This window comes from Serinus canaria, chromosome 17 (assembly GCF_022539315.1).
Source record: "Serinus canaria isolate serCan28SL12 chromosome 17, serCan2020, whole genome shotgun sequence".
Taxonomy (NCBI): domain Eukaryota; kingdom Metazoa; phylum Chordata; class Aves; order Passeriformes; family Fringillidae; genus Serinus; species Serinus canaria.
This window is the reverse complement of record NC_066330.1, coordinates 8,741,476-8,761,618: the sequence shown is the minus strand read 5'-3', so window position 1 is coordinate 8,761,618 and position 20,143 is coordinate 8,741,476. Positions and strand designations below refer to the sequence as shown.

The 20,143-nt window shown below is 58.7% G+C and overlaps 3 protein-coding genes across 4 annotated transcripts in view; 2 read left to right on the top strand and 1 right to left on the bottom strand.

The window, feature by feature from the left end:
• The window catches only part of LOC108962489 (collagen alpha-1(I) chain-like), an 83,726-nt gene extending 83,048 nt beyond the window's left edge, over positions 1-678 (top strand). The window contains exon 69 of the mRNA XM_050981143.1: positions 378-678. Coding sequence (XP_050837100.1) covers positions 378-527 — 150 coding nt within the window. The 3' untranslated portion in view covers positions 528-678. The remainder of the gene's footprint in view (positions 1-377) is intronic.
• A 1,249-nt stretch (positions 679-1,927) lies between these two features.
• SLC31A2 (solute carrier family 31 member 2) lies at positions 1,928-7,291 on the top strand. 2 transcript variants are annotated; one of them, XM_009093513.4, is made up of 4 exons: positions 1,928-2,073; positions 4,570-4,636; positions 5,709-5,877; positions 6,412-7,291. In XM_009093513.4, exons 1-4 carry the CDS (start codon positions 2,068-2,070, stop codon positions 6,578-6,580), a joined length of 411 nt encoding a protein of 136 aa, XP_009091761.2. In that variant the 5' UTR covers positions 1,928-2,067; the 3' UTR covers positions 6,581-7,291. The 2 variants fall into 2 exon arrangements, with proteins under 2 accessions (XP_009091761.2, XP_018773362.2); XM_018917817.3 differs by having other exon boundaries at positions 5,709-5,910.
• The window catches only part of NIBAN2 (niban apoptosis regulator 2), a 34,899-nt gene continuing 22,015 nt past the window's right edge, over positions 7,260-20,143 (bottom strand). Inside the window, exons 5-14 of the mRNA XM_050980918.1 lie at positions 19,827-19,994; positions 15,540-15,655; positions 15,355-15,459; positions 14,205-14,367; positions 13,277-13,464; positions 12,929-13,084; positions 12,073-12,189; positions 11,166-11,273; positions 10,950-11,061; positions 7,260-10,245 (exon numbers count right to left, since the gene is read on the bottom strand). Of these exons, the coding sequence (XP_050836875.1) occupies positions 8,975-10,245; positions 10,950-11,061; positions 11,166-11,273; positions 12,073-12,189; positions 12,929-13,084; positions 13,277-13,464; positions 14,205-14,367; positions 15,355-15,459; positions 15,540-15,655; positions 19,827-19,994 (2,504 nt within the window). The 3' untranslated portion in view covers positions 7,260-8,974. The remainder of the gene's footprint in view (positions 10,246-10,949; positions 11,062-11,165; positions 11,274-12,072; positions 12,190-12,928; positions 13,085-13,276; positions 13,465-14,204; positions 14,368-15,354; positions 15,460-15,539; positions 15,656-19,826; positions 19,995-20,143) is intronic.

Sequence of the window (20,143 nt, the reverse complement as noted above, 5' to 3'; positions counted from 1 at the left end):
TTTATCACATAGCCTATTACTGCTTGTTGCCCCACACTGGCTTTGTACACAAAACGCTGTGGTTTTCATTTCCTTTAGCACAAATTATTTTATAACATGTATCACACCTGCAAAAGGCTCCCAGGGTTTGGAGAGTGTTTGAAGCCCCGCAGTTTGGGATGGCCCAGGGAGATGGGGCTGCACATGGTGGGATGGGGATGGAGAACATCCACTCCCCCAGCCCAAGGGGCTTCCCGGTGTGGGGATGTGGCAAGGGGGAGGAAAAGCCAGGAGGGGCTGGGGATGGAGACTGGCTGCAACAAGGAGCAGCCAAGGGAGCTCCAGGCCCTCAGCTGAGGGGTTTGGTGCCACTCAGCTGTCCCTGGTGGTTATTTCAGCTGGACAACGAGTCCTCCATCACCGACACCATCTTCCAGTTCAGCACGGAGGAGCTGTGGCTGCTGCCCCTGCGGGACCTGGCCGTGTTCCACAACGGCGACACCTCGCACCAGTTTGGTTTCACAGTCGGACCAGTTTGCTTCAGCTGAAAGTGGTGCCACCCAAACTGAGCCAGCCAGTTCTGTCCCCACCCAAGAGCCATCCCAGTGGGGACCAGCGGAGCTGGAGGTGGCACAGGGCTCCCAGCTGCTCCTCAGAGTGCTGTGTTTGGAGCTGTGTTATGCCCCGGACTCCACTTCCTTCTGGAATAGAGGAATATTGTTTACAGAAGTCATTTCTCTATAAATTATATATATATTATATATGTATATATTATATATGAGAAGGTGATGATTTAATGACTGCTTGGGGGAGGTTTGTGTAATTATAATCAATAGGAACTGTCTGTAAAGGAAAAAAAAAAAAAACCAAGGAACAAAACCAGTGCCAGCCTGGGAAAAGGGGAAGGAAAGGAGCTTTTCTTTGCCAGGGTCAAGGGCACAAATGGTTGGAGCATTGATTGCCCAGGACTGGGCTGGGAAGTGGCCCTGGTGAGCCTGGGAGAGCCCAGCGTGCTGCTGCTCCAGCACTTCCCTCCCAGCCAGGCACCAAGTGCTGCCAAGGGGTGAAAATGTTAATCCCCCCCAAATCCTGCCTCAGTTTTGAGTCAATCACTCAGTTTGAGCCCTTTGCTGTGTGGGATTTTACTGGTGTAGAGCCAGGCACTGTAGCACTGGGTGCCTTTGTGGGCATCTGCACCTGCTGGCACTTGGGGAAACTGAGGCAGGGCTGGCTCAGCACTCCCTGTTCCCACGTGTAATGGGGATGGTTGGAATGTCCCAGCATGGAGCGAACATCTGTGTGCTTCCAGTCACAGCTGGGAGGAAAGTTCCCCTTTGTCCTGCCTGTCTGTAGGGAAAATAAAATCACAGAATCCTAAATGGTTTAGGTTGGAATAGAACTTAAGAGACCATCCAGGGACACCTCCCACTGTCCCAGGTTGCTCCCAGCCCTGTCCAGCCTGGTCTTGGGCACTGCCAGGGATCCAGGGGCAGCCCCAGCTGCTCTGGGCACCCTGTGCCAGGGCCTGCCCACCCTGCCAGGGAACAATTCCTAATTCCAAAGATCCCATCCATCCCTGCCCTCTGGCAGTGGGAGCCATTCCCTGTGTGCTGTCCCTCCATCCCTTGTCCCCAGTCCCTCTCCAGCTCTCCTGGAGCCCCCTGGCAGGGGCTCTGAGCTCTCCCTGGAGCCTCCTCCCCTCCAGGCTGAACACCCCCAAAAATCTATCAGCATTTTCAGGGTGCCGGGGGTGACCAGCAGAAAACCCTCTGGGGTCTTTAGCTCAGCTGCGGGGCCGGGATGGAGCCGGGGGCGAAGGGACAGCGAGCCCGCGCTGTGCGCAGGGGCCGGGCAGGGCCGGGCCGTCCGCAGGGCGCTGAGCCCGGCAGGGCCGCGGGGAGGAGGGGACGGGCCCGGGCCCGCCCCGCACTACAGCTCCCGGGGAGCCCCGCGCCGCGCCACAGGCCGCCACAGCGCCGCGACATGCGCGTGACGGGCCGCGACAGCGCCGCGACATCGGTGTGACAGCGCCGCGACAGCAGCCCCGGGGGGAACCGGCCGGGCCCCGCGCCCGCTGCCACCGCCACCATGCAGGTGAGCCCCGGGACGGGACCGGGAGACCTTCCGGGAACCCCGGAAATACCCCCTGGAACCCCGTGATTCCACCCTGGAACCCCTGAAATCTTCTCTGGAGCCCCATAATTCCACCCTGGATTCCCCTGATCCCACCCCGGAACCCCTTAAATCCGCCCTGAAAGCCCGGAAATCCCTCCTGGAACCCCATGAATCCCCCTTGGAACCCTGTGAATCCCCTTGGATCCCCTTAAATCCCCTCTCTAACCCCGTGATTGCACCCTGGAACCCCTTAAATCTGCCTGGAACCCCGAGAATACCCGTGGAACCCTGTGATTCCACCCTGGAATCCCCTTAAATATTCCTGGAAGCCTGTGTTCCTCCCCAGAACCACATGAATCCCCACCTGGAACCCCATGAATTCCCTTGGATCCCCTTAAACCCCCCTTTGGAACCTCGAGAATCTACTGTGCAACCCCTTAAATATCCCTGAAACCCCATGAACCCCCCCAGAACTCCTTAAGTCTCCCTGGAAGTGTCCAGGTTCAGGTTGCACAGGGCTTGGAGCAGCCTGGGATGGTGGAAGGTGTCCCTGCCCATGGCAGGACCTGGGACAAAATGAACTTTAGGATCCCTTCCAAGCCAAACTGTTCCATGGTTCTATTTGATGTTTAGGGCTCCCAGCCCCCTGAAGCAGCAGGGCCTGGAGGGTGACACAGTCCCAAGGAGGATCCCAGTTTGGGGACAGTGTGTCCCCAGTGTGGGGCTGCAGCTGGGACTGTCCAGAGTGGGGTCAGGGTGCTGCAGCTTTATCCCAAAGTGTGGGATCAGACATCCCAGTTGGGCTGGAGCAGCAGGCTGGGATGCAGCCTGGCCCTGCTCTGTGCAGGCACCACTGGTTTTGCTGGAATAACCCCAAAAGTGCAGCAGATCCAGCCCTAAATACATGTTGAGCACAGATTTCCCAACAAGTTTTTGTTCCTGCTGTGAATTCCTGCGGGGGAGGAGCAGGGCACAGCCTCACCTGGGAGCCTGCTCAATCCAATCCCTGCTGCAGGGCAGGTGGGGGAGGACAGGATCCCCTCCCTCAGCCTGGGACATGGCAACAGGGATGGGGGAAGAATGCAGGGATTTTTAGGATTTTGCCCTCTTGACCTTCACCCACCAAGAAATCTCTCTGTGGCATCGCTGTTGGCCCAAGGAGCATTATTTTGGTGTCACACCCATGCTGGGCACCCAAAAACATGTGACTCCACCTCAGGCTGGGGCAGCAAAGGGATCTTCTGGATCTCTGGAACAGGCTGCCCAGGGAAGGGCTGGAATCCCCATGCCTGGAATTGTTCAAAAAACACAGAGAGGTGGCACTTGGGGACAGGGTTTAGTGGAGGCCTTGGCATGCTGGGCCAATGTTTGGATTTCACTTTATTAGATGGCTTTTCCAAAGTTAATGACTCTGATTCTGCCCATCACTTCTGTCCCCCATCCCTAAAACACTCACCTGCTCCTTCCACCACCTGTGGGTGAAGCCTATGAAGGAGAAATAGCTTCATTTAAAGGCTAATTATCATTAATCTGTGGCCAAAGGAGGCTTAAAAGGGTGAGCCAATTACATGTGCTAATGTGCTGTGGGTAAGGAGGGCCGAGGGCTGTAATTGGAGCCGGGCTGTGGCCTGAACACCCACGGGGTGCTGGATGGTATTTCTGGCTGAGGCTGGTCCTGCTCCTGTCAGTCACCTCTGCCGGTGTTGGAAAAGGCAGGAAAGAGCAGCCAAACGTGGATCTGTGCAGGAGAGGAGCAGCTGTGAGCTCTACAAACACCTCCTAGGGAGGTTCACCAAAGGGAGCACGAAAAACCCAGCAAAATTCCACCTTTGGAGCAGCTGGCTATGGGCTCTGCAGCTGATGTTACACGAGAGCAATTCCTGCTCCTCCTGTTTCAGCAGGGTGAAGGAGCAGGGGTGGTGCCTTTGCAGGTGCTGGCAGTGTTGGGATTGATGCTTCTCTGCCAGGGAGGCACCCTGGACTTGGTCCCCATTGTTGGGTGGTCACACTTGTGGCTCTGGGTGCCTTGGTGGTTGAGTTTTTGGGTGTCCTGGTGGTGCAGGAAGTTTCTCTGCCCTGGGAGGCAGAGGGGAGCAGAGGCTCTGCCCACCAGCTTCTCCTCAGCCTCCACCTGTCCACAGGGACCTTCCCTCCTCAATTCCATGTGGATGAAGTCCTGGATTCATCTCTCTTTGTCACAGGGGTAAATTGGCTTTTTGTCACAGCCCAGACATGCACAGGAGCTGCTGCTGGGGGTGGAAATTGTCCTGCTGGAGCTCACAGGGAGAGTTCAGCCCAGTCAGCATGACTGTGATTGTCTGTGCAAGTTCCTCTTCCCGTTTCAGAACTGGGGAGAAACTTGCACCATTTGGTAAATCCCCAGATGAGCATGCCAGGGTGGGGGCTGCAGGGACTGCTGGCAGTGTGGGCACCCTGAAGGGCTCCTGCACTGCCCTTCCCTGGCCTCTTTTCCAGATGACCTTCTACTTCTCGGACACAGCAGTGCTGCTCTTCGACTTCTGGAATGTCCACAGCCCGACAGGTAAGCTGCCAGCACTGGGACATCCATCCATCTATCCATCCATCCATCCATCCATCCATCCATCCATCCATCCATCCATCCATCCATCCATCCATCCATCCATCCCTGTCCGTCCGTCCATCCATCCCTGTCCATCCGTCTCTCCACCTTTCCATTCCTGTCCATCCATCCATCCATCCCTGTCCATCTGTCTCTCCACCCTTCCATTCCTGTCCATCCATCCATCCATCCTTCCATCCATCTCTCCATCCCTGTCCCTCAAACCATACATCCTGGTCCCTCAATCCCTGTCCCTCCCTCCATCTCTCCATCCCTTCATCCATCCCTTTTCTTCCATCTCTCCATCCCTGTCCCATCCATCCCTCCATCCCCTCACTGCAGAGCTGTGTGGGCTCCTGGAGCAGTTTTTGGCAGGACCTGCCCCTCCCTGCTGAGCTGTGCTGTGCCCTGGGCATGCCCCAGGCAGGAGTTGTTCCTCCCAAGCCAAAAGCAGCGGGCAGGGAGCTGTGTGAAGCCCCCCTCAGCCTGCCAACCCCCCAGATCACGCAGGAATGGCTCAGCTTCCCACTTTCACACTCTTCTGTCTGGTTTTGTTTATTCTCCCAACATCATATTTTAACTCACATGTTTGTTGTGGAGTCAATGCAAAGCTGTGTATTTGTTCCACAGCAGCTCTCAAGGACAAGAGGGCACAGCCTTAAGCTGAGCCAGGAGTAGTTTAGGCTGGACATTAGGAAAACTTTCTTCATTGGAAGGGGCTGCCCAGGGAGGTGGTGGAGTCACTGTCCCTGGAGGTGTTTAAGGAAAGACTGGATGGGACACTCAGTGCCATGGTCTGGGTGACAAGGTGCTATTGGGTGAGGTCACAGCTTTTCCAACCTAATTCTGTGAGTTAAAAAGCTAAATACACCATTTCCTGACATTTAACAACCCTGCTGCCCAGCCCCAGTGCCAGGAGCCCCTCACATCCCCCTGTGGATATTCCCAAACCCCTGTGCCGTGCCCTGCTGTGGCCCTGTCACCCCCAGAGGCTCTCCCCGTGCATGGCAGTGTCGGGGTGTCTCTCCTGCAGGGATGGTGCTCTCGGTGCTGGTGATCCTGCTGCTCTCTGTGCTCTATGAGGCCGTGAAGATGGGCAAGGCCGTGCTGCTGCGGCGGGCGCTGCTGGCCCTGCCCCGCAGCCTCAGCCATGAGGCCCTGACCGAGCCCCAGGAGGGGGACAGCGACCCCGCGCAGGGCAGGTACCACAGGGACCCCTGGCACCCGCCTGGCAGGTCAGGGATGGCTCTGTGGGCCCATGCCAGCACAGAGGGGAGAAGGGCTGTGAGGAGGAGCTGCAGGCTGCCAGGGAGGCGGGGTGTGTAGAGCCTGGGGAGGGGGCTCCAGGGGCAGCCCAGCCCCTCCAGATCCTCTGGGGGGTGTCCAGGGTGGTGGCTAGAGGCTCCTGTTCTCCTCCAGGAGCTGTTGTGCAGGGTGCAGGAGGGTCCTGCTGGTTTGGGGATGGGCACAAGCAGCAGCTCAGTCCCTACAAGGCCCTGACCGTTGCCTTTGGAGCCAAGCCCTGAGTTTTTCCTCTTGTCCCAGATCATTCCTGAGGCTGCTCTTACTGCAAGCCTCGTTGATTTTGGAGCAGGATTTCACCCTGAGCTGCTGTTTGTAGCCCCCACCCCTCTCCCTGCTGCCCAAACCCCCTCTGGCCTCTCCAGGCTCCCGGTGGGAGAGGATTCCAGCTGTCCCAGCCCCTCATTGATGGCATTTCCCCTCTCCTTCTCCAGGTGGTTCTGGTTCCACGTGGGCCAGACTCTGTTCCACGTGCTGCAGGTGGTGCTGGGCTATATGGTGATGCTGGCTGTCATGTCCTACAACGCCTGGATCTTCCTGGGGGCCATCGTGGGCTCCACCCTGGGCTACTTCATGGTGTACCCCCTGCTGGGCCGGGGCTAGAGCCCCCCGGGGTGGTGGCACACGTGTCCCACCTCCTGCTCCTTTGTCTGGAATAGCTGCTGTCACTTCTGCTGAGTCTGTCTCTGTCCCCGTGCTCTGTGGGACGCAGAACCCCAAGGACTTGCTGGGGCCCCTCGGGGCTGGCCCTGCTCTGGGAACAGGGAGCCCCATGGCCAGCACTGGCCTTGGCTGGTGGCTGTCCCCCGGCTCCCAGGGACCTTTGTCCGGGTGGTGACAGCGGAGGGGTGCTGGCATTTCCTCCCCTCCCTGCTTTTCGAGGAGGTTCATCCTGGCTGGAACGGGAACGATCCAGTGACTTGCTGGGGACAGGGACCCCTGCCCTCCTGCCCAGAGCTGCCCTGCACCAAGCCCCTCTTCACACAGTGCCTTTGGGGACACTGGGCAGTCCTGCCACCCCCGCCCCGCTCCTGTGCTTCAGGGATGGGGCTGGAGCAGCCCCTGAGCACCCACTGGTGTGGCTGTGCCAGGGGGGAAATGCTGCTCCAGGTGCCTCTTACTGCTTCCTCAGGACACCCCTTTGAATAAAGTCATCTCAACTCCACTCCTGATTTCGATCACTGCTGGGTGGGCTCAGGATGTGACACTCCTGGGTCACAATGGGACTGGGGATCCCCAGCCCTGCCCAGGGAGGTGCTTCAGGAATAAGGAGAGTCTCCTCTGGCTTTAAATAAAGCTTTTCCATTTTATTAATTATTATAAGCATATCTTTAAACATTTGTATAACTTTCTTAATAAAATATCCTGGAAGAGACAGGTTTGAAGTTCACAGAGAAAGGCACTTTGAGGGGGGCCTTCCAAGGCACTTTGGGGGCCCCCCTGAGTGGGTTAGGCTGGGCATCCCCCTTCTGAAGCAGCTAGGCACAGGTGGGTGTCGGGGTGCTGGTCCCTGCTCCAGGTGTCACACCCAGGGGTCCTGCAGACCCCCAGCACCTCCAGGGCTTTGGGCATCACTGTGTGGGGGCTGCAGCACTCCTGTCCCCCTGACACATGGGGGTGTCAGGAAACCCCTGCTCTTTGCTCAGCCATCACAGCAGATGCCAAAATCTGCAAAGCTGGAGAAAACACCCATGGAAGGTGCTGAGGAGATCTGTAGGGCAAGGGCTGGGATCTCTCCACTGTACAGCAAGCTGAGCCTGGAATTATCCCAGTCCTGCCAGGCACAGCTGGGACACGGCCTGAGTGCAACCTTCCCCCAGAGACTGAACTCTGAACCTAAAATAGCTTCTGGAATAGCTCCTGGGGGTGAGGGTGGCTGGGGGTGGGCAGTGGGTGCTGTGAGCCCAGCCTGGGTACCAGGTTACCAGGAGCCCAGTCTGGATGCTGTAAGCTCTGCCTGGATGCTGTGAGCCCAGTCTGGGTGCTGTGAGCTCTAGCTGGATGCTGTGAGCCCAGTCTGGATGCTGTGAGCTCTAGCTGGATGCTGTGAGCTCTAGCTGGATGCTGTGAGCCCAGTCTGGATGCTGTGAGCTCTAGCTGGATGCTGTGAGCTCTAGCTGGATGCTGTGAGCCCAGTCTGGGTGCTGTGAGCTCTGCCTGGATGCTGTGAGCCCAGTCTGGATGCTGTGAGCTCTGCCTGGATGCTGTGAGCCCAGTCTGGATGCTGTGAGCTCTGGCTGGATGCTGTGAGCCCAGTCTGGGTGCTGTGAGCTCTAGCTGGATGCTGTGAGCCCAGTCTGGATGCTGTGAGCTCTAGCTGGATGCTGTGAGCCCAGTCTGGGTGCTGTGAGCCCAGTCTGGGCATGAGCAACCCACACCTGCCCCAGTGCTCTTCCCTTCAGCAGTGGCTCAAGCCCCCTCCAGCATTGCTGTCCCTGTCATGTCCCTGTTTGCCATCATCCCCTGCAGCCCCCATTCCCACTGGCACTCCTGGAGCTGGCCAGTTGGGTGGCAGTGGGCAGGCTCCCAGGAGCACCCCAGATGGGTGGCAGTGGGCAGGCTCCCATGAGCACCCCAAGGTGGGTGGCAGTGGGCAGGCTTCCAGGAAACACCCCAGATCGGGGCAAGGACAACCCCGGGGACAGCCAGGAGTGTCCCACACAGCCACCCTCAGCAGGGCTAGTGCCAGCCCCCCCAGCAGCCCCAGGCACTGGTGTGGGGGACAGATAAAGCTTTTCAGTAAAGCATCTCCTCAGTAGGAAAGAAAATAAGGCAGAAGAAGGACAGAGCAGAGCGCAAGGGATGCCCCATGCCAGGCTGGGGCTGCCCCAGTCAGACCCAGTGGGGCTGTGGCTGTGGGCAGCCCCCCAGGGCAGCGGGACCCCCTTAGGCAGTAAGGTCTCGGTGTCCCCATCCCCTCCCTCTCCCGCAGTGCTGCTCTCCATCCCGGGGGTCCTATCCCCCTCCCCCAGGGCCAGTCCATGGCAGGGGCTGGGGCTAGAACTCAGTCTGCACCCCCTCACCGCTCTCTGTGGTGCCCCTGGGCTGCGGGGGGCTGTCCCCGTGCTCGCCTGTCTCCTTGTCACCGCGCTGGTGACACGCTGCTGATGGGCTCTGGCCTCCGGGTGGTGCTGCTGTGACACGGGGCACCTCGGCCTCTGCTGGGACATCGGCTTGGGGGCTGGCTGGGGCTGCTGTGCCATGTGGCACGCTGGGCACTGATGGGTCAGCCCTGGGCACGGGGGACGCTGGCACGGATGATCTTGGTGTGACGTGTGGCACCTCAGCCCCTGATGGGACATCAGCTCCAGACACAGGGGAAGCTGGCACGGATGATCTTGGTGTGGCATGGGGCACCTCAGCCTCTGATGGGACATCAGCTCTGGGCACACGTGATGCTGGTGCAGGACGTTGTCTCCCAGTCCCAGATGGGACCTCAGCTCCAGGCACAGGGGGTGCTGGTGCAGCCCGGCGTGTCCCACCTCCTGACGGGACCTCGGCTCCAGGGACAGGTGACGATACTAGTGTGACACGTTCTCTCTCCGTCCCTGATGGGATCTCAGCTCCAGGGACAGGTGAGGATGCTGCTGTGACACGTTCTCTCCCAGCTCCTGATGGGACCTCAGCTCCAGAGACAGGTGACAACGCTGGTGTGGCACACTTCCCCCCTGATGACACCTCAGCTCCAGGGACAGGTGACGATGCTGGTGCGACACGTTCTCTGCCTGTCCCTGCTGGGATCTCAGCTCCAGGTGCTGGTGATGCCGCTGTGGCACAATGCACCCTGTCGCCATCATGGGCTGGACCCTGCTGTGTGGCAGCCCCTGGGGCAGCCCCTGCCAGCAGCACACCCTCCTCGCTGGCACCGCTGCCCTCGGTGCCGTTCATCAGCCGCTCCTCCGCCCCGGCGCCATCCCCCAGGCTCTCCTGTGCCAGCGCCTCCCGGATCTCCTGCACCGCATCCGGGGGGCTTGGGGGCACCCCAGGGTGTGCCTCCTCTGGCTGCCGTGGCTCGGGGGAGCCGGGCTGCAGCAGTGCCTCGGCCCCGTAGGGCAGGGCCCCCTCGTCGTCCTGGATGACCGACACCACCTGCTTGGCCCTGCGGCGCCGCTCGGCCGCCGGCTCGGGCTCGGGCTGCCCGCTGTACTCCTCGCTCCAGTCGATGGGCAGGCCCTCTCCCAGCAGGTGCAGGTTGGGATCGCTGTTGTGCATCACCATGCTGTCCCTGTACAGGTTGTGCTTCCGCTGCACGGCCGCCTCCTTCACAGCTGGGGACAGGGAGGGACAGCTCATGGGGGCTGCGGGCACTGCCAGGCTGGGGCACCTTGCCCAGTCCTCCCCGGGGGTGATGGGAGAGGAGGCTGGAGCTGGGCAGGGGGGCAGCATCCCACCCACTGCTCAGCCCTGCCAGGGGGTAAGCCAGGTGGGAAAGCTGCTTCTGGGGCAGCTCCCAGCACCCTTCACGGGGTCACCCCTCCTTATAGAGTCCCCAGCATCCTGCACAGGGTCACCCCTCCTTATAGAGTCCCCAGCATCCTGCACAGGGTCACCTCTCCTTATAGAGTCCCCAGCATCCTGCACAGGGTCACCCCTCCATAAAGAGTCCCCAACACCCTGTATGGGGTCACCCCTCCATTAGAGTCCCCAGCATCCTGCACAGGGTCACCCGTCCTTGTACAGCCCTGACCTGATCTCCCGAACGGGATCACCCCTCCTCAGAGACCTCCCCCAGCACCCTACATGGGGTCACCCCTTCTTCCTTACACAGCCCCCAGCACAGAGTCCACCCCTCCTTGTACAGCCCCCAGCTGGCTCTGTGTGGGAGCACTCCTCCTTATATAGCCCCTAGCATAGGGTGTCCCCAAAATCCTGTACAGCCCCCAAAATCCTGCAGAAGGTCACCCCCTCCTCACACAGCCCCCAGTACCCTGCAGAGGTCACCCCTTCCTCAGTAGGTGCCACAGGACCCTACCTTGCATGATGTCTTTCATCACCGACTGCAGCACCACCTCCTCGTAGGTGTTCTCCACCAGGATGAAGCTGGCAAAGTCCTCGAAAATCAGCTCCTGAAACTTGGCTAATTCCTGCCAGGGGAGAGGCAGCTCAGCCCAGCAGGCTGGGGGGAATGCTCCAGCCCCTCCCTGGGGGTGGACAGTCCTTCCCTGCACCCCAAACCTTCCCCTCTTACCCCCTTGCAGGTGGGTGCCAGCTTTTTCAGCAGGAAGGGGATGGTGATCTGCAGCAGGGCCTCCCTGAAGAACTTCTTCCTCACAGTGCTGCTGTCATAGTCAAATTTCTGTGGGGTGAGAGGGTGCCCCGGGTCACCCAGGGCTGTGGGTTGGCACAAATCCCTGAGATTTGCCCCCAGCCCATTCACACAGACCCCTCTGGCCTCACATCCCTCTCTCCAGCTATTTCCGAGTGTTTCTGAGCCTGGAAGAGCCAACTCCTCCACTACTGGCTTCAGGAGGGTTTGGGGGCCAGTCTGAACCCTGGGGGGCTTTTACAGATGTGCTCAGAGGGGACTGGCTCCTCCAGGTGATTTCCCACTTACCTGCTCCCAGCAAAATCCATGAAACCCCTAAGACTTTTGAAATAGATAACATCACTGCTAGCCTCTTCCTTGGCCAAGGAACAAGGCCACCAAAGGCTTGACCCCCTGGCTCACTGTAGGAATGTGCCCCTTGTTGACGGAGTGACAAAACTCTCCTTTGTCCTCTTAAAAAGGAAAGAAGCCCAGAAGTTTCTCTCCTCGATCAGGTGAAAAAGGCATCTCACAGGCCTGGGGGACTTCACCTCAAAATTAAGGATAGCCAGTTGGACAGGAGCCAAAAAAGTCCTGCCTGGGCAATTTACTAGAAAAAGAAGAGAAAAAAGAAACTAATTGCTTTTGTGAGGTGTTTTACCTCTTGCACCTGGCTCGGGTTTTCTCTATAGTTTGTTATTTTGCCTTTTTAATAAAAGTGTTTCCAACACTGCAACAGAAGCCATCCGCTAATTTTATGCTTCCAAAGGTAGCTGAGCTATCTTGGGTGTGAAATAGACCTCCAAAAGCTTATAAGACCTAGCTCAAAAAAGCTCCTATTTCAGCTCACCTTGAGCACCCTCTCGAGGATGCGCTGGATGGACTTGCACAGGTCGTCCTTGCCCTGCAGCTTGCTCAGCTCCTGGTGCAGCAGGGTCTCGAAGGTGTACACAGCATCGTCCATTTGCTGCCACCAGAGACACGTGGTGAGCATGGGGGCACCCAAAGAGTGGGCAGGGGGCTCTTGGGGCACTGCCCCATCAAGGTGAGACTTAGTACAGAGCCCCACACTGGTTTGGTGTGGAAGGGACTCTAAAATCATCCAGTGCCACTGCTTGCCATGGGCAGGGACACCTCCCACTGTCCCAGGCTGCTCCCAGCCCTGTCCAGTCTGGTCTTGGGCACTGCCAGGGATCCAGGGGCAGCCCCAGCTGCTCTGGGCACCCTGTGCCAGGGCCTGCCCATCCTCACAGGGAAGAATTCTTTCCCAATATCCAACAGGCAAAGAGCCTTCACTCTGCACAAATCCCTGACCTCCCAGCATGGCATCCACAGCCCTCACCCCCAGGATCAAGGCTGTTGGGAGAGGAGGTTGCTCAGAGCTGGTGTGGCATCCCCTCATCCTCCTACACTCCACACCAGCTTAGGCTGTATCAGACTCCAGAACTGGTTTACTGGCCTTGCTGGTGCCAGTGGGCTCTGTGACAAAGGGGCAGCTGTGCTGGGATGCCCAAGCCCATCATGGGCTCCAGATCAGAGACAGCACAGATATCCCAACCTGGGGCAGCTCTGCCTGGATGCCCAAGCCCACCATGGGCTCCAGACCAAAGAGACAGCACAGACATCCAAACCTTGGAGGGTTTGGGCTCCCCAAACCTCTGTTCCCAGCCCAGGGGGACGGGGGAAGACCCTGGTCTCCATCCCACCTGTCTCATGTGGATCTGGGCCCTCTGCTTGAAGACAGATGTGCTGGAGACATCGAATCGCTGCTGAAGACCCTCCAGTTTCAGCTGGTCCATCTTCTCATAGCATGACTGCATCTTCACAGGGTGGAAGGCCAGGTGGGAGAGCTTCTCCATGTACTGGGGACAAAGCCAAGCTCAGCCTCTCCATGTACTCAGGGCAGGGGCATTCCTGTAGTATCCATCGGATGCTACAGCCCACATGGGTGGGCTCTCCTCAGCCTGGGCTCTCCCAGTGCTGTCCACACTAGGGGTGGAAGCAGGACTGGCCCTGTCACCCCTAAGCTGGCAAGGAACACCAGCAGGTCTCACCTCCACCAGCTTCTCCAGGCCGCCCTCGTTGACGACGTTCATGTTCATGTCGGTCACCTCCTTGAAGAACACCTCCCGTGCCTCGGCAAAGCCCTGGCTCGTGGGGGTCATCAGGGCCTCCAGGATGGAGGAGATGTAGGGCTGGACGTGGTTACGGACACAGACCTCTGCCTTGGGCAGGACGAAGGCTGGGAAAGAGCAGAGATGAGGATGGTGAGGCTCCTCTGTCCTTCCAGCCCTTCACATCACATCCTACACCCACCCCAGCGAGGAGGAACTGCCCCTGCTCCCAAACCCCTCCAGGAGGAGTCTCCCCCTTTCACAGCAACACAAGGAATTCCTGCAGAGTGCCCCTGGTCTGTCCTGAACCCACTCCTGCCCCACGGCCATGCCAGGGGGTTTTGGCATTCACATTCTCTGAACAGAAAGAGACATAATTCTCTCTCTCAGGATTTTTCCTGGAGAAGCACAGAGAGAAAACAATTTTTATCTCTGCTTGCTGCTCCTAGTGTTTTGAACACGTAGAATGGAACTTGGTAATTAGATTCTGGTGATTATGTTAATTAGCCAATCAAGTCCAAGCTGTGTGGACTGTCAGTCTGCAGTCATGAGTTTTTCAGTTAGCAGTAAGTATGATATAGTATAATGTCTCTCTTTAATATAGTTATAATGTAATATAATATAGTTTTATTAAAGTGAGTGTTCAGCATTCTGATTCAATAAATTCAGATGCCAATCATTCCCTGCCTCAGGGGTCACCTTGTTTCACTATAGGGTGACTTGGGTGACTGCTCACCTTGTCCCTGACCCTCTGGAACAATGCCAGTGGGGACATGCACCCCCCCAAGGGTACCAGGGGCTGTGCTGCACCCTGGAACAGCCTCCCAGGAGCATGGGCACACCCACACATGCCAGGGCATCCCTGTACCTCGGATCTTGCTGGCCAGGTGCTCCTTGGAGGTGATGATCTGGTCCATGTCCGTGCGGATCGTGCTCTCCAGCTGCGGCCGCTCCTGCTCACACCTGGCCACAGCTGCATCGTACTGCGCCTTGGCCAGCTCATAGACCATCCTATAGACAGCATCTGACACCTGGGTGCACAGGTGGGGGGTCAGAGACCCTCCAGGTGCACCCCCAACCATCGCCTGCAGCTCCAGCTGGCTGCAGGACCTGTTGAGCCACCCCCTGTGCCCTGACAGGACCCTTCCCCACAGCCTGCCAGGGGTTTCCACACCAGAACCCCCCAGCGGTGTGAGATGGAGCTCCTGCAGTGCAGAAACTGCTTCCAAGTGCTGCTGGAGGGGCAGAGAGGTGAGTGCTGCCTCCAAAAGGCAACCTGCCCCAGGCAGGGCTGGGGAGGCTGCAGGTCTGGGGATGCTGCAGGTCTGGAAGTGCTGCAGGTCTGGGGATGCTGCAGGTCTGGGGATGCTGGTGGTCCAAGCAGGAGAGCCCCAGCCCACCCTGAAATCTGTTCCCAGCCCTCTTCCCCCTCCGTGTGCTCCCAGAGCCAACCTCCTGAGCAGGATGGAGCCGCTCGCTGAGGCTTCACGCTCACTTTGCAGCCAAAGGCTGCGATTTTGGGACCGGCAGGATGCAGAGCCCTCCCCTCCTCCCACCTTCCCAGCCACCGCAGCTATTGGAAAAGCAGGGTTTGTGTGTTTTCAGGCCGCTCAAGTGGCTCATTACGAGCCTGGTGGTAATTATCGGGGTTTAAGGTTTTAACAGGCAGTTCTGAAGAGCCCTCAGTCTTTCGCAACGGTCTGGGCTGGATTTAGCCCGCGCTGCTCTAAAAATGGCTCGCTAAATATAGCCGGGACGGGCTTCGCTCCTGGGCTGGGCTTCCTCCTGTTTGCTCGGCTGGCCCCAGGCGGGGCTGGGCAGGGCTGGGCAGGGGCACAGAAGGAGCTTTAAAAATCCACTCTGGAGAAAGGACGGATTCTTCCGAAGGGGCCGGGAGAAGGGGGCAGCGAAGCCGGTGGGCACCGAGCCCAGCGGGGAGGGGAGGCTCCCCAAGCCGGGTGTGCGGGCAGGGGAAGGGCAGGGACGGTGGGGACCCCCCGGCAGCCCCAGCCCCACACCTGGATCCAGGTCCGCTGGCGCTCCGGGGCTTTGCCCTTCAGCCGGGGGCCGATGGCACTCCTCAGCTCGGGGAGCAGCTCCTCCATCACCAGGTTGCTCAGGACCTGTGGAAGCAGGAGTTTTTTGGGGAGCCTGCTGAGCCCCCCACAGCCCTCTGTGCCCGGTTTGGGGGTGCGGTGCTCACCTGGGTCTCGTTCCCGCAGAGCATGTCCCAGGTGCCGTACTGCTCCTTGGACTGCCGGTACATGCGGATGGCGTCCGTGAAGGCGGGAGCCTCCACTTTGGAGTCCTCCGAGATCCCTGCGGAGGGGACACGGCTGAGCTGCCTGGAAGTGGGAGTGAGGGGCAGCCCAGCACCCCCAGCCCACCTTTGTGTGCTTCCCCCACACCCCGGGACCCGGGCAAGCCTCCAGGGCTGTCACCTAGATTTGGGATCCAGTCCCAAGGCACTGTCCCTGAGAGGGTGGGGGGCAACAGGGGTTGGGGGGCTCTTGATACTTCCACAGTGATCCCCTCCAGAGCCACCCCGAGGGCAGGGAGGCTGGGTAGGATGGGGCCTCAGTGACCCCAAATCGTGCACGGGGACCTGGGGACTCAGTAACCTCAAATGGTGCATAGGGACTTGCGGGCTCAGTGACCCTTGATGGCACATGGGGTCCTGGGGACTCAGTGACCCCAAATGGTGCACAGGGAAATGGGAGCTCAGTGAGCTCCAAAGGCACAGCAGGAGCAGGGGCTCACCAGGATGGGGGGGTTCAGTGACCCCCAACCCCACACAGCACCCAGGGAGCTGCAAGAAGAGGGGCCCTGTAGGGAGCAGCTGGGGGGGCTGCAGGAAGAGGGGCCCTGTAGGGAGCAGCTGGGGGGGCTGCAGGAAGAGGGGCCCTGTAGGGAGCAGCTGGGGGCGGAGGGGGGCTACAGGAAGAGGGGCCCTGTCGAGAGCAGCGTGGCTTGGAAGGAGAAAAGAGAAAAAGTGGCCAAGAGGCCAGTGGAGTGAGTCAGGGCCAGGCTGTCCCTGGGTGAGTCACTGCAGCACGAGGGGGGCTCGGGTGTCACCCCCAGCCTGCCACTGCACCCAGCAGGAAATGGGGACAGCAGGCAGGCAGGCAGGACAGCCCAGGAGCTGTGCCACACATCCCATGCGTGTCCCTGCATTGTCCCTGCCTGTCAGGGCTCTGCAGGTCTCTGCCAGACAGGGAAACACCCCTGGGAGAGAACCTGGGACCTCCAGCCCAGGTCCCCTCCCCATGCCCGGAGGAGGGGATCAGGATGGGATCTGAGCCTGCTGGGAGGCTCCAGGGAATCATCCCTGCAGTGCTGACACCTCCAACAGCAACTGGCAGGGCTGGGGACACTGCTGACACCTCCCACAGCACCTGGCAGAGCTGGGGGCACTGCTGACACCTCCAACAGCACCTGGCAGAGCTGGGGGCACTGCTGACACCTCCAACAGCACCTGGCAGAGCTGGGGGCACTGCTGACACCTCCCACAGCACCTGGCAGAGCTGGGGGCACTGCTGACACCTCCAACAGCACCTGGCAGGGCTGGGGACACTGCTGACACCTCCAACAGCACCTGGCAGGGCTGGGGACACTGCTGACACCTCCCACAGCACCTGGCAGGGCTGGGGACACTGCTGACACCTCCCACAGCACCTGGCAGGGCTGGGAACATGGCCAGGTGTCCAGGAGGGACAGCCTGGGGCAGTGAGCAGATCTTTCCCAGTGCACAAAGACTTTTCTAAGGTGATTACAATTAACTCCAAGCCTAAGCAGCTTTTGCTAAGGGGCAGCTTAATAATCAGGGGGAAAAAGCACTGAGAAAGTAAAATCTGCTCCTTTCCCAGTCTTTGGTGGGAGCCAGAGCTGGGCTGAGCTTTCAGGAGTTGGAGCTGCTCCATCCATGGAGCTCAGATCCCCTCCCAGGTGGGACAATCCTCACCTCCTGTCCCTGCCAGGCCTGGGCTAGGATTTGCCTCCCAAGAGCCTTCCCAACTCACTCCAGGCTGAGCCTGGGGACATCCCTGAGTCTGTTCCCATCCCTGCACCCTGTCCAGGCAGGGCTGGTGCAAGAAGCCCCTGTGCCACTTCCCAGGGCAAATTTAATGAGTTTCCTTTATTAATGTGAGGTTAAGGACCTGGAGTGCCAGGACACAGGGAATGACTCCCACTGCCAGAGGGCAGGGCTGGATGGGATATTGGGAATTAGGAATTGTTCTCTGGGAGGGTGGGCAGGCCCTGGCACAGGGTGCCCAGAGCAGCTGTGGCTGCCCCTGGATCCCTGGCAGTGCCCAAGGCCAGGCTGGACAGGGCTGGGAGCAGCCTGGGACAGTGGGAGGTGTCCCTGCCATGACAGGGGTGGCACTGGAGGGGCTTTAAGGTCCCTTTTAATTCAAACCATCCTGCAACAAGGGGGCAGGGGCCCTGGGGGTGGGCACTGCCTAGGCCCAGGTGACACCAGATTGGACAAGGGACAGTTTTGGAGCAGCCAGGGGCTCCAGGGACACCAGGCTGTCCCCGTCTGTGTGAGGAACAGAGCTGCACATCCCCAGTCCTTACAGAGGAGCTGCTGTTACACAAACACAGTCTGAGACAGGGAGCTGAAAATTCCCACACCAATCATAACCAGAGGCAGAAACAGAGCCTCTAATTTAGGGAAGAAAAAAACCCCAACAACCTAAAGTGCTTTCCAACAACAAAAGAGCCTTCATGGAATATGAAACAGGATCCTGGAGCTCCCAGGAGCTGAGAGGGACAGGAAGAACAAAGTCACAGACAAATCTGGGCTGGAGGAATGCAGCACCGAGCCCTCCCTGGCCACTGCCAACTTGGGAAGGCTTTTCCATCACATGCTGAGGAGAAGGAGAGGGAGGAGAGGATTTTCTGGCACAACCACGGCTGGCAGAGGGGGTGGTGGAGGGGCTCACACCTCCCCTGTGTCTCACAGCAGCACCCAGCAGGTGGGAGGGGAATTAGAGATGAAAATTGGGGGTTTGTTAGGAGATCATTTCTTCCTTTATCCAGAGCTGGTTTTGCTCACAGCTGCTGCTCCAGCCAGCACAGAGGGGTTCTGGGGTGCTGAGCTCACCCAGAAATGATCCTCAGGGGGATGAGGGATCACAGCACCCAGCCCCACACAAAGGAGGGGGCACATTCAGCCCAATGAGCTCAGAGACCCCCAGCACAAAATAAAAAGAGCAGTTTTCCAGGAGATTTAATCCAACATGGGAGGATGAAAACCCTCAGTGAAACCCTATTACAGCAGCTCTGGTGAAATTGAGGCAAAATTGAGACTACCCAGAGTTCCCAGGAATGAAAGAAGGATTTAGCAATTGGGCAGAGTCTGAAATTCCCATGAAAACACCTGATTTTGAGCAGGTTTCAACTCTGGCACCGCCTTCCTCAGGAAATTTCTCACCATCCCAAGCATGGCCAGTACTTGGGGCTCAGCCCAGGAGTGCCCAGGCCACAGCCAAGCAGGAAAATCATGTTTTCCTGCCAGAGTATCACTGATGTGGGAGGCAGGTGCTGCCTCCACCCAGCTGCACAGCCCTGCATCCCTGCCCAGAGCCCTGCAGCCCCTGCCCACAGCCCTGGCAGCCCTCAGGGGGATTTTGGGGTTTGATGACTTTAATTTACAAATATTTTCTCCCTCAAGGTGGGAAATAGGCATCAGGGCAGCTCTGGAGCCAGGCTCTGTACTGGCTCCTGGAAATACTTCCTCACGGGCAGAGGATGGAGCTGGGCACAGGGATGCTCCAGGGAGCTGGGGGTGATGCTGGCATTGATGAGAATCTCAGTCATGGAACCCCAGACTGGTTTGGGTTAAAAGGAACCTTAAAATCCTCCTCTTCCACTCCTTCCTGTGGGCAGGGACACCTCCTACTACCCCAGGGTGCTTCTAACCTGGCCTTGGGCACTGCCAGGGATCCAGGGGCAGCCACAGCTGCTCTGGGCACTCTCTGCCAGGGCCTGCCCACTCTCCCAGGGAACAATTCCTAATTCCCAATCTCCCATCCAGCCCTGCCCTCTGGCAGTGGGAGTCATTCCCTGTGTCCTGTCCCTCCATCCCCTGTCCAAAATCCCTCTCCAGCTCTCCTGGAGCCCCTCTAAGCACTGGAAGGACCCCCTTGGATCCTTCCCTGTAGCCACATTTCTCTTTGCAGAGAAAAGCAAGGCACAATTCTTCCCAAGAATATTTCTGGGGTTTTCCTTTCTCTGAGAAAGGAAACCCAGAGAAGGTGGGGTTCAGAGAATGTGAAACCCAGAAATATTCTTGGAAAGAATTGTGCCTTGCCTTTCTCTGTGAAGAGAAATGTGGCTACACTTCCCTTCTCCAAAGTTCCTCAGCAACTCCCACCCAGTTCCTCCTCATGAGCTCCAAGCCATCCCCTCTCCCACAACCCCAGCCTGGCCTCTGCAGGTGCCTGTGGAGCAGGAGGTGGCTGCAGTGTCCCCAGGTGTCACCCACCGTTGTTGCAGTGCCGCACGCAGTCCTGGAACACCGCCCGCCACTTCTCCTGCTCCTTGCCCGTCATCACACAGAAATAGTAGTGCCGGGCATAGGGGTGCCACAGCACCAGGGGGAAATCCGTGGGGCACTTCAGGATGGGAGAGTGCCCAGATTTCGGTGTCACACCTGCGGAAAAGCGGGGGTGGTTTCAGGGATGGATGGGGCCCGACAGGGACAGGGAAGCTGCAGGGCTGGGGGCGTCCAGCAGGGACACACAGACCCTCCAGCTCCTTCCCAGGGCTTTGCTGGGAGTTATTCCCAAAAAAATGCAAAAA